Source organism: Saccostrea cucullata, unplaced genomic scaffold (genome assembly GCF_032062105.1).
Source record: "Saccostrea cucullata isolate Sc308-1 unplaced genomic scaffold, CSIRO_AGI_Scuc_v1 ctg9795, whole genome shotgun sequence".
NCBI lineage: Eukaryota > Metazoa > Mollusca > Bivalvia > Ostreida > Ostreidae > Saccostrea > Saccostrea cuccullata.
The window spans coordinates 50-16,964 of record NW_026931744.1 but is presented as its reverse complement, the minus strand read 5'-3'; the positions used below and the strand labels follow the sequence as shown (position 1 = coordinate 16,964).

The window sequence follows — 16,915 nt, the reverse complement described above, 5'->3', positions numbered from 1 at the left end:
AAAAGGGTTTCTTTGGGGGATACCATCAGAAAAAATGGGGCTTGGCTTTTTTGGGGGGATCACTCCTAAAATGACACGTTTTAATGAACAAAATACCTCCAAACTAATTAGCATCGCGATGCCAATAACAGGAGTATATATAGAGAGGCGAGGGACATTTAAATACCTGAAAACTAATTCGCACCGCGATGCTAATAACAGGAGTATATATAGAGAGACGACGTTTCCAAATATCAAGATAATAAGCTCCAGAAAAGGGAAGTATTCCCAGGAAAAGGGTTTCTTTGGGGGATTCCATCAAAAAAAATGGGGCTTGGCTTTTTTGGGGGGATCACTCCTAAAATGACACGTTTTAATGAACAAAATACCTCCAAACTAATTAGCATCGCGATGCCAATAACAGGAGTATATATAGAGAGACGAGGGACATTTAAATACCTGAAAACTAATTCGCTCCGCGATGCTAATAACAGGAGTATATATAGAGAGACGACGTTTCTAAATATCAAGATTATAAGCTCCACAAAGGGAAGTATTCCCGGGAAAAGGGTTTCTTTGGGGGATACCATCAGAAGAAATGGGGCTTGGCTTTTTTGGGGGGATCACTTTTAAAATGACACGTTTTAATGAACAAAATACCTCCAAACTAATTAGCATCGCGATGCCAATAACAGGAGTATATATAGAGAGACGAGTGACATTTTAAATACCGCAAAACTAATTCGCATCGCGATGCTAATAACAGGAGTATATATAGAGAGACGACGTTTCCAAATATCAAGATTATAAGCTCCACAAAGGGAAGTATTCCCGGGAAAAGGGTTTCTTTGGGGGATACCATCAGAAAAAATGGGGCTTGGCTTTTTTGGGGGGATCACAATGAAACGTTTTAATGAACAAAATACCTCCAAACTAATTAGCATCGCGATGCCAATAACAGGAGTATATATAGAGAGACGAGGGACATTTAAATACCTGAAAACTAATTCGAACCGCGATGCTAATAACAGGAGTATATATAGAGAGACGACGTTTCCAAATATCAAGATTATAAGCTCCACAAAGGGAAGTATTCCCGGGAAAAGGGTTTCTTTGGGGGATACCATCAGAAAAAATGGGGCTTGGCTTTTTTCGGGGGATCACTTTTAAAATGACACGTTTTACTGCTTAAAATACCTCCAAACTAATTAGCATCGCGATGCCAATAACAGGAGTATATATAGAGAGACGAGTGACATTTTAAATACCGCAAAACTAATTTGCATCGCGATGCTAATAACAGGAGTATATATAGAGAGACGACGTTTCCAAATATCAAGATTATAAGCTCCACAAAGGGAAGTATTCCCGGGAAAAGGGTTTCTTTGGGGGATACCATCAGAAAAAATGGGACTTGGCTTTTTTGGGGGGATCACTCTTAAAATGAAACGTTTTAATGAACAAAATACCTCCAAACTAATTAGCATCGCGATGCCAATAACAGGAGTATATATAGAGAGACGAGGGACATTTAAATACCTGAAAACTAATTCGCACCGCGATGCTAATAACAGGAGTATATATAGAGAGACGACGTTTCCAAATATCAAGATTATAAGCTCCACAAAGGGAAGTATTCCCGAGAAAAGGGTTTCTTTGTGGGATACCATCAGAAAAAAATGGGGCTTGGCTTTTTTGGGGGGATCACTCTTAAAATGACACGTTTTAATGGATAAAATACCTCCAAATTAATTAGCATCGCGATGCCAATAACAGGGGTATATATAGAGAGACGAAGAACATTTTAATACCCCAAAACTAATTCGCATCGCGATGCTAATAACAGGAGTATATATAGAGAGACAACGTTTCCAAATATCAAGATCAAAAAGAGAGAAGATTACAACTTTTTTTTGGTTTCACAATGCATTCAGTTATCTTAAAAGTGTAGTAGACGATCGTGATGAGCGACTCTTTAATGTTCTATCTGTACTGAAGCGTGCGGGATTTCTTTACACTGTCACGCAACGTACAAACAAAGGACTTTTACTTCCTAACCTGTTCTGGAATACATTGTACAATGAAATCCGTGCAGAAATAAAATATCCGATATGAAAATTTTAAATATGTTACTTTATGAATGAAATTGATCAGAAAAAGAATAAATGAGAGTACTAAAATGTATTGTGCATTTACATGTAATAGCAATGGATAGCTTTTATTCCATATATGAAGACATTAAACGGAATAAAGTGCATACCATCCGGGGTATATTGAATTTTGAAAGTTTTGTTTTTGAAGACCTTGGAATTTATTCCGTTATCAATTATCTCAACTTATTTCTACATAACGGAATAAAGTGCATATATTGATATTTGATAGTTTGTTTATGAAGACGTTTATTCCGTTAAATTTTGATAGTTTGTTTATGAAGACATTTATTCCGTAATATATTTATGTCAACTTATTTTTAACGGAATAAAGTGTATATATTGAATTTTGCAGTATAGTTTTGTTTGTGAAGACATTTATTCCGTTAAATACATTTATCTCAACTATTTTTTTTATAACGGAATAAAGTTCATATATTAAATTTTGATAGTTTTGTTTATGAAGACATTTATTCCGTTATATATTTATCTCAACTCATTTATAACAAAATAAAGTACATATATATTGAATTTTTTAGTTATATAATTTATAGTTTTGTTTATGAAGACATTTATTCCGAATTATAAAAAATGCATTTTTTTTTTATACCGTACTTGAGAATAAGGTTATTTCAAAAAATATCACGAAAGTAACCATGCGGAATTGTATTTCGTTCCTCTGTCAGACATGACTTATGTATTTATAAGCCGATGACAGAGAGTGGGAATTAACGGAATAAGCATAAAATCCATAAATATTAATGTTTAAAGACTAAATTTTTAATTCTAAGCTCTCAAAATTATAATTTTATTTACGTCAACAACGTCAACAACGTCAAAAATTATTCGCATCGCGATGCTAATAACAGGATAATGCCAATAGGTCGAAAATACAATACGGTCGAAAATAGGATACGAGACGATAGTTATTCCCTAATTTAAACATTAATTCAATAAAATCAAGGGAAATTATGAACATTTACCAAGTAACATATTATGCGCGAACGGACTTAGTGCGAACAATTCTCAGAGAGTACGGACTCTGGGCGAACGAGAGTAAGAGCGAACAGCGTCAAGGGTGAACGCGTTTTAGGGCGAACGAACATACAACCGATGTGCAATATATCGAGGAAATTCGAGATCTTCAACTTACCCACATAGCGTATTCACCCCATGGAAACCTAGGCCTACCGACTTGAATATCAGCACCATAGTTTCGGGCAACCTGACGATTTACTGCATTTCTAACGACAGGTTGAGACCTTACAACTGTGTTTTTTAGTAAACCAAACATATTTTCGTTGACCCTGTGATATTGATTCGGTCAAACTCAAGTTACTTGCCCTTGAGAGAGGAAGTAATGGAATACAATTATTCGGATATAATTGAATTAAAAACATTTGCGTTTGAAAGGGTTTTCCTTTTTATTATTGTACCTGCATTGAAAAAATATTCTAATTACTTCATGTGTAAAAAACGAAGCAAATATATTTATTTTTGAAACACTAAATTATTATACCATTTTTTAGCACCCACCGTATTTATCAGATTTGTTTTTTTTTAATTATCTTTGAAAAATAAATAAAATAATTTTTTAAAATTATTTTTTGATCAAAATTATAATCTTGATTTATTTATCCTGAAATGTTTTTCGACAAAAATAGAAAATAACAATTTGTCGTCTACATTTTTTATTCAGTGCGGGATAGCTACTAGAAAATGTCAAAGTTGTGTGACTTGGTCATGGGAACTCATTTTAACTCAAACAGGTGTGAGTAGCCCCATTTAGTTGTTTTTAAATGGTTTTTTATTGTACCTACAACATATGCCAATAAGCAAACATTCATATACTATTCATGAATCGGGGGTAAAAGTAGCATTCGACGATTTTGATAAGTTTACTGACATTCATGCTATATTTGTATATTTGTATATATCTTGTTTTGTATTTCATGGTGCATCGATATTATTGATAAATCGCAGGTAACATGTATTTTCTATGATTATCATTTGATGCGTTAATTTTTTATCATGAACTAATGCATTCAGTCATGTAATGATCGTATAGTTATTATTGTACAATGGTACTGGTACATGTAGTGATGTACATAAATTTTATATGCCTTCTATATAGGGTAATTTGACCAATGTATTGTATATAAAATACTATAATATTTAATGGAGTGAATTGAATTAAATAGCCAATAAAACTTAAAATATGCTATCATTACTGAGATCTGCCAGTCTGCCTTTTTGTACAAAGATTTAAGTAGTTCCGAATTGCAACTTAGAAAACGCTCGGTTCATTATTTGCATGTAGGACTTACACTTGATTTCTAATATCTGTATCAAATAGACCTTTATCTACCTTTTCAACCTTAAAGACATTTTGTGTACACTATATTATGAAACTTTCCTGCTTTAAATATGCTTGAATTCAAGCAGTTTCACAAATTTCAAATTTCAAGTTAAGTTCTGGTTATTGCCATCCCTAGGTTGTGTAGATTCAAGTTTGTTCAAACCATGACCCCTGGATGTGGGATGGTGCCACCATGGGTGCTCAAAGTTTATCATTGGAATATATAAGGAAAATCTTTCGAAATCTTGATAACAGCAAAGCTGTGATTGGTCATATTCATACTTTTCAACGCTAAACTGATTATTTTTCAGCCTTTTCCTAACCAGTGTGCTCATGTGAGCGATGTTGCCCCTTGGCCTTTTGTTTAAACTCTTTGACAAACACTCTGTTATCTGCATTTACATTTATTGTACCTATTGTACTAAACTATTCACAATTGATAAAAAAAAAGCATAAGTACATTAATTATTGAATAATTTTGGGTATTGTATCATAATATAGATTAGGCCTAGAAAAAAAATATGTTTGTTTCCGCTTTCCCGACCGACCCTAATTTATAGTGCCGACCCTAAATATTTTTTTAATGCTTTTGTTCCATGATGTGCAAGATTTCACCCAGGGAATTATAGTTTCCAACTTTGCAAGCTTTTCAAGACAGACAGAAGTTTGGGTCACCTTTCTATTATAATTTAAGTCACAGTAATGCTTAAAAACACCATTTCTTTTGTCATTAATGTTACTTCTGTACATGTTTTGATTAAAGAAGGAAAAAAAAAATTTCCAAAAAAAAAAAAAAATGCCTACCTACCTACCCTATATTTTTTCAGCCTGAAAGCGGAAACAAACATATTTTTTTTCTAGGCCATATGATACATTTTACATTATGATACTTATACTTTCAGTGATGTTTTTAAATTTTTTTGTATTTCTCAAGTTTATGTAAAAGCAAAGATAAACTTAAAAAAAGACAGGCTTTCAGTGGAGGAATTTGGAGAATTTAAACAGATTTTTGTAGCTTTTCTTGCTGCTCACTTTTTGACAGTTAGTGCATTTTCTTCTGATAGAATGAAGAGCATTTTGACTCATTAGTTTAAAAAAAATCATATCAGAGTTTGTGTGAAAATTGTTTGACATACAGAGAATTCTCATTTAAAGCAAGTGATTAAGATTCAATGTAAAAGATTGTTTTTATGTAAATGGAGAGGAAAAAGATGTAAAATGGGCCATGACATGCATAATTTACTTTATATTTTGTGAAAAAAAGAAGAAAGAGTAACTCAAATTTGAGATATAATTATTTAAAATATTGATTTATTTACTACATTTTACTGGTAGAAGGAAGGGTGTTTCAAGTTATCAAGGAAGAGGCATGTAACATCTGTTTTATATAAGATAGGAAAATACACACATGGACTATCCTATAAACAATGTAATGATGTATAGTCCTGTGTTCCTGAAAGAGAACTAGTGTGTTTTTTAAATTTACTGTAGATATTTCCAAAATATCTTTGTACAGTACAGTAATTAAACACTGGACATAGTCATTTGATAATTATCTGGTAGAATGAGAAGGTAAAGTCTTGTGTGTTCATTTTAATTTCAAACAATTGTAGTCCTTAAAACATTTTGGGACTATAGGGTTGAACACCTATCATTACAAAATTGAATTGAACAATGTATGCATTAAGGTTATACAATGTACTTTTGAAATAATTAAGGCATAGTACTGATCCTTGCTTCAAAGTTGTGTAACTTAATATTTGAAAACTACAAAATTCAATAAAGTGCACATTGAAATTCTCTAAGTCTCTTTGTATCAATTATAAATTACAACAGGTTACTGATTTAAACCAAATACAGGTAAAAATAAAATTTTCTATGTGATATGTACCATAATAACACATATAATGCTCAACTAGGTGGCTGTTTCTTTGTTTTCTTTGGTGTTTTAATTTTTATTTTTGACATTGTTGGGGCATTTGCAGTTGAATATATACATATTATGCAAAATATGATGTGTATTGTGTTAGCATAAAAAAAGGAATTTTTTTTTTGAATTCATAAAAAAATATTGATATTTGACCGGAGGAATTAAGCAAACAGTTCCCATGCATGGAAAGAAAATGTTCATTTTGTCACTCCTAAAAGGGATTTGACTTGTAGTGTCAGTGTTCTTGTTCTGCTTTTGTAATAAAAGATACTTGAAAAGGGGCCAAGTTATGAATTTGATATTAAATGTTGCCAAAGCTTACATTTTATGCAGCGGAATTGAATTTCAGTAGACTACAATTGTAAACCTTTCAATTTTAAAGGTGAATCTTTGTAGACAAACAATGTTGGTGGAAACCTCAGTGACTTGTGATGCATGCATGGAGAAGGTTTTACATTTCTGACTTCTATAACTTAGGTAAACTATCCAGATTGACATGAAAAAGTAAGCTAATGGAATGCTGACTATATTTAGACATATTTAAAATTTATAGTATATTAACTAAGATTTGATAATTATAATTCATGTTTTTGATGCCATTATTCATGGTTCTTGTATAGAATATCTCCCTGTGAAATGAAACCCTTGTGGTCTGTGAAAATGCATTTTTTGTGAAAAGGAAGTCCTATTTCTGTGTCAGTCTTGGTATTGAGATGGTGCTTGCACTAAATCAGTGCATGCATTGTTGAAGGTTTGTTGTAATTGAATCTTTTAATATGATTTAATTAAGAGCCATTTCCCAGCCCTCCCTTCCTGCAGGCCATTATTATAGAGTTCCTGTCTCATATATCCCAACTGAAAGAAAACCTTAATATGCAAATCAAGAACTTTCTAACTTTCAAAATTGCGAGCCGAGACGTAATATAAGCTTTTTATGTTTTAGAAAAATATTGGTTGTGCAATGTCATTAGAATTATTGGATTATAATGAAGAAATAAACTTGGCCTATTGTTAAGGGATTAAGGTCTGATCCCGTGACAGCCTGTTGTCTGTGGGTCTGTAGTTCTTATCCTGTAGTGGCGATTCTTTAAATGAACAGGTGGATTTAGTTTTTACACTCACTAAGTGACTTAACATGATATTTCAGTGAACATAAATGCAGTGCACTATGTATGTTATAAAGTTCTAAGAAAAACAAAAGTAAAACATTTTCAGTTTCTGTGCTTTGTACTGTAAGCATGGTAAGTGGATTGCATAGAGTACTTTTTATTACTCATTACTGGTATGTGATAATGCTTACATGTTTGAGATGATATTTTAATCTCGTTTCTGAAATAGGATTATTTCCTTGTGCAGTCTTATTTTGATTTTTTTTTTGTTCTTCACAGTTCACACACAGGGGTTAATTAAGGTGTTGAACATGTTCAGTCCCCTTATTTTGTTAAAACTTAACAGATCCATGTAAAGAAAGATCTTAAAAACAGCAGGAGAAAAGGGAATGAAATACAAATTGCAAAAATGTTCTTAAAAGTCTAAATAAGCTTTAACATGCTTAGGCATTTGAAATATTAATTATGACATTTAGACTTGGTTGTATGTTCATATGCTAATTTTTCAAGTATATTTCCAGTTTTTTAGTACATGTATGTATAGGATACCTATATGTCCATAATCTTAATCTTGCTGTTTTACACCATGTGTGGGAAGAAAATTTGCATATTTTTTTATCAACTTTCTGCATTGATGTGGCATTTTATCCATAAGGAAATGATTGATGTGTCATGTTCAATTTTACATTTGCTATTTGAATACAAGGTGCATTGTGGTACAATGAAAACCAGTTAACTACACAAAATTCATAGCGCATTTCACATCCTCTTAAAGTTACAAAATCGTTTCTTTCAATGTATCTTTTATTCACAGGAGAGTTTTGTAATGTAAAATAAAAATTGTAATTTTAGAATGGATATGATTCAGATTTTTTATGATGATAAAAATGTGTTTTTCCAGTGTTTTTCCAGTAGGGGAAGTTGAAATGTTTTTAGGGAATAAGTGTTGTTGTATGAATATTTGGACATCTGTTTTAACACTGACAAGAGAAATTTGAATCTAGTGTATGTATCTTTGCTGATTTGGATAAACAGTGTAGTAACCTCAGGAATTTACATTTTAAGGCTGCAAATCTTAAATTCATCAATTTCTTGTTTTGTATTTTCAGAAGATGGAAGTGAAAAGACAATGGAGTAATGTTAAAAGGAGACAAATGACAATCGATTCCCTTTGAAAACAAAAGACATGGGGACTAACTCCTCATTCCCTGAGGGGTCTCCCCCTGGAAGCAGAATCTCTGCCTTCAACAGACAGACTCATGGATACAATTTGTCTGATTCAGACCTAAGTGCCAGGGAAAAGAAAAAGAAAGCTTCAAAGTTAACAACACTTAGAAAAAGGCTCATTCGATCCAGGCGACATAGTCGCTCAATGGATTATGGGAAAGCTTTACGTGAAATGATAGCAACATGGTCAATTCGAGAACTCAAAGCTCTCATTCAGGAATATGAAGTGTTGGTGGCACTTAAGGAATTAGCTGTGGCGGCCAATCTTGCTAGACCTGCCGCAAATTCTTTGAAAAAGGATTTAGCAGCGTTGTTTGATTCTAAATGTTGTACAGATATTGACCTAGTGTATAAGGGAGCCTGTTTCCCTGCTCATCGTGCTATACTATCAGTGAGGAGTCCTTATTTTAGGGATCTGTTAAATCGGTACCCAGGGGTGGGCTGTCAGGTGCCCGTCAAACTACGTACTATTGGAGTGGATGTTGCGTTATTTGCTACAGTATTGCGATTTCTCTACACAGATGAAATCAATTCTCATGATCTGCGTCCAGAACATCAGGAGACTTTGGCCAAGTTGGCAGAGGAATTTGGTGTTCCTAATGCTTTGGAGCATGATCTGAGAGTTTTATTAGATTCTGGGAACTATAGTGATGCTGTACTAGTGTTCACGTGTGACGGAAACTGTACAGACTCGTCCTCTGAGAGTGAAGCTACATGTAAATCTGTGCTACACGAACTAAGGTGCCATAAAGCAATATTGGCGGCTAGGTCACCATTTTTCAAAAATCTTCTGATCCGAAGAGCAAGATCAGGGGAGGATCAAGGTTTAAACACACAATCAAAAATAGTGCTAGATGAGACAATTATTCCGCGGCGTTATGCCAGAGTGCTGTTAAACACTATATACCAGGACAATGTAGACCTGTCCCTGATATTGAGGGGTAGTGCTAGCATGTGCAGTCTGAGTGAGGTACAGGCGATTGTGGCAGGGCGGGGGCAGATGACACTGATAGAGGAGGCAATGGAGGTTTACCAAATAGGGCAGTTCCTGGATTTCCCTGTTCTATCTCAAGGTTTGTACCCAAGTTTTACAATATATAACGTACAAATGCTTTTCTTCATTTACAAAATGTTCTTAATGTGTTGAAGCATTTGTCACTCATGATCAATGAGGACAAACTCAGTATATCTGTATATTGTTATGATAAAGATGGTCCCCATGTTTGTATAGTTTTACACGATATGACTAAGGGATTGTTGTGTGCATGTTTTTGTTAAGCAATATTCAGATACAGTATTGCTGTAAAAAGATGCAGAATTTTTTTCCAGATTATAAATATACATGTATATAACATCATTTATAACAACTTGCTATTGATTTCTATGATTATTTTTAATTTCAAGTATGGAAATGAGGATTCTTTCTTTAGCATTTCATATTGTATTTCTTACATGTATCAGGCAGTAATAACATTTCAGTGTTTTAATAGTTTTGATGTACTTTTATTTAAGGTTGTGAGGATATAATCGCGGAGGGTATTTCCCTGGACAATCTGATAAGTGTGTTGTCATGGAGCTCAGAACCCCACGGGTCAAAGTGGGTCCATAACCAGGCCCTCCATTTCATCCGTGAGGAATTCCTTCAGGTTGTTCACTCCTCAGTCCTCACTGAACTGTCCAGAGATATAAATGTGTCAAGGAGGCCCTGGCCTTAATCAAATATTGAAAATATGTAACACAAAATTTTTACAGGTAAATGAGAGCCGAACATAAATCTAGTAGGAGTTTTTATTTATTTCAGTGCCAACTTTGATAAATATTTGATCAATTCCTCTCTCGCTCTCTAAGCCTCTCTTGAAGTAATGTGAGAGCAATCATTATGGAAAGAATCAATTGTTTGCAGATCTGGTTAGATGAATATATTGTAACATTTAATGTGTCAAAATTTGAGATATTTATGCACCACCATTTTTATGGCTGGAGCTGCATACTGTAAATCAACTTTTATTATATCTGCAAGCTTATAAATCTTCTTTTACTTGAAAATATTTCTCACTGAGAAGCATTATTTTAGTTGAGTATCTATGTAGAATGTTGCCCTAGTTGCAAAAACTAATTGCTGCAGGTGAATTTCAAAGCAACAATAAATTATAGTAAGTAAAAGTTGTCATGGGTAATAGTTGTTTTCCAGATAGTGTTTTCATGTCTGTCTTCTGTCATTCTATCTTCCATTTGCCAATACATCACACTTTGCTTTAGCTCAAAATGCTCAATAATGCCTCAATTTCAAACTTGTGACTTGACTTCATTTTTTGTCATTTTATGTTTACCATAACTTTTGAAGAAACTGATCAACATTTCAAACTTCACAAATCAATACAAATTCATTAGAGAAATTCAAATTCATAAAGTAGACCCAAAGTGTTATTGCTGCTAATACAGATTATCCTTATTTTTTTTTATGCTAATCATGCAAAAGGCTGAGGATGACAATTCATGGACCCAAATAGTGAATAAATTATAAATAATTAAGATTTACTTTATTACCTTTTATATTACCTTTTAAATAAATATACCTGATTAAGCTTTTATCAGTGACAGAAATAATATGACCATGATGACAATGACCTTGAAAAGGTCATTTTACATGATGAGATATATATTTTATCTGCTTGTTGTGTGGTGTTCAGGGGAACACATTCTCTCTATAGGTGGTACATAACTTTCTCCACAGCCAAGATTTTTTTCCTCAGCATGTACATTGTACATTTTTATATAGTTCCAGAGGTTGTTGACTAGTATGAAGGTTCAGTCACCTATTTATTACCAGAAATATCAGTCTTCTCCTGTAACTCGATATGTGTTGTCATTATTGTTCAGTTCTTATGATTAGAACTTCTCATTTACAGCAATCATAAAATCACTAACTCCATTATACATGTAACACTGTTCTTCAACTTCTTGCTGTGCGTTATTGAATATGTTTATTGATTACCAGAAAAGAATTGGGTACTTCAGAATTGTATCAGCTTACAACAACTATAGTTTCTATACACTTGTGGAAAACTAGCAACTGTTTACATATAAAGCATGGATTCAATTTTGTTAATTATTATAGCAATTAAATAAATTTTCAGTCTCAACAAACATATAATTTGCAGATTGCATGATAAAGTTGGGTTGTTGAAAAGCAGAATGAGTTAGCGTAAAGCTGTGCTTATTTTATAGGTTTAGTATATATTAAGTAAAACTCTTGTATTGCTTCATTGTAGGCAGGTGAACTGGAGATTCTGTCGGCCATTATCAAGTGGGGAGAGAACCACTTAGTGAAGAGACTGGAGGAAAGAGGTAATTAACATCTTGGAGAACTTTTAGCTCCAGTTTTACATTGTTACACTTAAATCATATACATCAGACATGTTATGATTTGTTCATTTTGGAAAATATTAAGAATATTGAAGAAAAATGATCTCTGTTGATCACACTGTAAGTAGAAGACAAGGCAAGTTAAATTACATTGAACAGAATTAAGAGAGTCTCTCACAACTGCCTTTGATTTATAGACATTTTAATTTTATTAATGTCTTTCCCAGAGCCCAACTTACTTAGCCATACAGCACACAGCATCAGTAAAAAGGGTGTGAAGAAACGCGATCTCAATGATGAAGAGTTAAAGGATATTCTCTCAGATTTCCTGTGCTTAATAAGGACAGATCATATCCTACCCCATAACAGTGATGTTCTTAACAGTGCAATAAAACGAGGGCTTGTCAGTCGACCGCCCAGTCACATGATCGGAGATGAGGGGTTTGTAGTGCCGTCGTCTTCCTGGATACGAGGGAAAAACAATGGCATGTTTGTTAGGCCCCGATTGTTTGGTCCATATTATGAAGATGCTAAGGTACTTAAAGTTCACACTTAAATAATAAAGGAAGTGATATATAATTTCTTTCTTGAATTAGAGTTTTATTTTTTTTGACATAAAAATGAGAATAAATAAATTTGATATTGGAGATTTCTTGCCACCTATCTACCGGTACTTTCAAAAATATATCTGAAAAAGAATTGCTAATAAGTGTTTTCGTTGAAAATAATTTGAACATGTTTTGACTATAGGCAGTACTGGAGGAGCGCCTCTCTCAGGGTCAAGATCATGAGTCGGGTCGGGTCAGAACGATTCAGATGTCCTCCATACCAGACACACTGTACATGGTCGACAACAGCCAGTATCCCAGCAACTACGTCAACCCTCCTAGCTGTAACACGGTGGATATCATAGCAGGAACCATACCAGGTATCTCAGTCTACAAATCTGTATCTTCATAGGTCTGTTAAAAAGGAGGTAAAATTTACACATTTAAATAATAAATCTCAAAATTTATACAGATTTTTAAATTTTGAGTTTGATAATTGATATACATTCCAGAAAGTAATGTATTGCATAAACACCGATCATAAATGCAGAAGACATTGAAAATTACATAATGTACTTGAAGTTATGCTTAACAATTATAATTTTCTTTCCTTCAGTACCTGATAATGCCACAATACACAGAATGCTACACAGAGAAAGAGAATTACAAAGTAGTCCCACTGCCCAGAGAGCTCTAACCCTGCCATTAAGTGATCGTCGGGCCGTCTCCTACCAGCTTCGGCTGAGAACAGTCCGGGAGTTTGGACTGCCAGACTCAACAGTAGAGGTATTACAGAACACGACATCTTACTACCCACCCGATCCACTACCTCCAGCTCTCCCAGCTAAAACACATTCACTGAAAAAGTACCTGATATCTCCACGAAGACGGAAGCAGAGCCCTCCTCTCAGCAAGAGGACCCCCTTGGGGAGCCCCACCAAACCTGTGCAGTGTGTTCCTCCCACTCGCTTATCACAAGGGGCCTCAAGAGAGGTAAATTTTATAAATCTAATATGCATTGATGATTTTTTTTTTTTTATCTTTGTTTAGATCACAAATTTGGTTACTTGTATTCATGTGGTTATTAAAAATAATGCTGCAAAACTATATTGAGGTCATTTATAAAATGTTCTAAACTATTGTACTTTATATATAGGAAAAGAGGAATAACTCTTATCATACCTGTACATCATTATTTTCCTTCTTTTTAGACTGACTTGAGTCCGTGTAGTGACAGTGCCTTAAGTGACACCATGCCAGACATAGCAATGGCATCAGCCTCACTCAGTCAGATCAACCTTCAGGATGAGTTTGACCTTGACATTGGAGATAGAGGGAGTCACCATGGGACACTGTACATTTGATGTATACCTGTGTCACACGACTGGGATTGTTTTTGTCTTATTTATTATTACAGACTAGAGTTACCACCTCAGTGTTATTTATTATCCAAAAGATTTCTATTTTTATTCTTTGTTGTCACATATCAGAACATTTCATTACATGTGTAGCATGGTCATTTCACTCATAAAAGAATTGAATTTACAGTTTCCACGTAATTTGTTGATTTTTTGAATTACCTCTGCTTTGCATTAATGCTAAATGTTTATCAGATTTTTTTAGTACTGATTCAAAATTAGCAAGCCAAAGTTGTATTAAAGTTCTAGTTTAAAAGTAGTTTTTATTCAGTATGGAAAGACAGTTATCAACAATTTCATGAGGTTGAATGGTAAATTTACTTACTGTACATGTATTTTGTAGTTACCAAATTCAAAAAGCAAGTTTTTTTCTTTAGTTGAAATTTTTTGATGTTTTTATCTGAATCCTTTGTTAGATAAAAAAGTGTATTTTATTGGCAACTGTGATATCTATGAAATACAAAATCAGGGGGGGGGAGTGTACATTGTAGAGCTGACTTAGTGTTATTTGTCTATTTATCACTCCAATTTACTCTGGTATACATCCTTCATAACTTGTTAGTGTTGTTATTTCCCTTCAAATGTTGAAATATTTTATACCATTGAATGTTTGGCTCAAAGAGTTGCAGCAAAGAATCTGAAGAAAATGTTTTATGTGATTTGGGGTTCTTTAGCTGGAAAGAGCTCTAAATTTTATCTGATGTCCTACAGAAAATCACTTGTTTGTATTTACCCTGGGTTCATTGTACCTTTTGTTTGTGAAATGTTGTACTTTTGAAGATTTTATCTCCTCGTTAGAATTAATATATTTAGTCATAGTAGCTCAATCAGTGGGGTAAAATCTTTTAAACTTGATATATATTTGTATATTTAGTTCATGTTTTGAAATTTGATTATTTGATCTTAATTTTTTTTTTCAACAAACTTCCCACAGATTCTCTTTACACAGTGCCCTGAATTAACTTGATCCATGTTTAACATCTATTATAATGCACTTGTATCTCTGGCCAATTAAGAAGAAAACAATCACTGTAAGAAGACACAATCAAGTTCAGATTTGAAAAGTATTAACAACAATGACTGTGCTTTAGATTAACATGTTAAATGACACAGATGATGTTATTTAGGTTGCATAAAAGCTAAGTAAGAGGAATAATGTTCTGTGAGTTTGTTTACTGCTTTTTACCTATAAGAGTAGCTGTATTTGACACTAAGCTCTCAGATATCACCTTCTAGACTGTGATACTGTTGAACCCTATGGTATTGTGAGAGTGAGTTCATGTGATAGTTTGTGTTATAATCAAACATTAGCGAGTCTGAACTTTCTATCTATGTTTGTATTTTTTGTCCCAGTTCTTTTACAAAGCTTTGTACTGAAATCTGATTTATTGATTATTATGCCCTTGATACTGAAGGTACACATGTTATTTTTGGTATGTTTTCTCCCTAATTGACTCTAACATTTTAAGATTGTGGTATATGATCTAAATATAAGCCAGGAACTTGGGTTTATTTCAGAAAATTTAAGAAAAATCTGCTAAATTTGGAGGAATTGTACTAACTTAATCCTCTTCTTGCTGATTAGCACATAAGGCCCGAATTGTGTTCAACAGTTACTTTGTAATCTGAATATAAGTTTTGGGAAAAAATAAACTTATGAAGTCTTTAGCTACAGATCTGTAGCTTGCTGCTCTGAAAAATTTGGATGGATGACCAGAGAGCTCTCATGCCACCCATAGAAAAACTTATTTATTGAGCACAAAAACTTATGCTTGATTTTTTGGGGGATTTAATTTCTCCAAATTCTGACCTCCAGTCTTTCAATATATTTTTTTGCAGAGCTACAGTTCTGCAGCTATGAAGTCTATAGTTTACAGTTGAACTTTTTTATCTGGAACATCAGTTTGTGTACATGTATTACAATGAAAACAGCATGATAGTAAGTAATCCTTGAAACACTGTATCTCAAAGTTTTAACAAAGTCTTGCAATGTTCAAGATAACAGGGTTTGAATTGATTTTTAAGGTTAAACAGAACAGTAGAAACACTGAACTTATGTTTGAACTCAGATATACTAGTAGATGTACCAGAATTTCATATTCATTGAGAATATTACCTACAAGTTTTCTTTCCCATTTGCACTGTCTTGACCTTTGTGTTACGTTTGTGTTTTACCCATATCATGCTATTTAGACACTCAATCATTTCATTGTTGTAAATAATTGACAGATGTTAAAAATAAATATTATCAAAAATAAAATAGTTCATGGAAGTTTTGTAAGGTTCAATGAAATATGTTTGTTGTCAAAATTTATCATACAACAGATGTTACAATGTAATTTTGATTTAGTAATGTTATACATTTACAGTTGAACTTTAAGATGTGGAACTCCATTATCTCATGGTCCTGTTGAAAATTAAGGCTTGGTTATTCTGTATACATGTACTTCTTAAAGACAGATTTTTATGTAACTAGTATTATTCAGAGAATCTTAGATGTTGCAGATTTTAGATATATAAAAAGGGAAACATGTTAAAAATTTGTAAAGAATGTGTTAATGAGAATTTTTAAGGGAGTGCATGCTTCCAAAGTACTTAGTATTTAATAATTAGTCACAATTCATTAATATGAAATCTGCAAAAAAATCTAGGTTTTTAGATTGAATAGAATATTTAATATGAATTTCCAAGTAAACAGGTAAAATGACTTTGAAGTAAATAGAGAGGGATTTACATGTTTGTTTGAGGAATCAGAGGGCGGTAAATTATTGATTTCTAGCTAGTTGCTGACTCTGGCATAATTATTCCAGTTTTAAATTGTTACCAGAA

General features: G+C 33.2%; 1 protein-coding gene across 1 annotated transcript; it reads left to right on the top strand.

Moving 5' to 3' along the window:
• Positions 1–3,767: 3,767 nt before the first annotated feature.
• Positions 3,768–16,358, top strand: LOC134233433 (BTB/POZ domain-containing protein 7-like). Its single transcript, XM_062715406.1, is given in 8 exon segments — positions 3,768–3,900; positions 8,637–9,827; positions 10,267–10,438; positions 11,990–12,102; positions 12,348–12,655; positions 12,871–13,048; positions 13,285–13,661; positions 13,880–16,358. Coding segments are annotated over 7 exon segments (2,415 nt in total). The 5' UTR covers positions 3,768–3,900; positions 8,637–8,713; the 3' UTR covers positions 14,033–16,358.
• Positions 16,359–16,915: the final 557 nt, after the last annotated feature.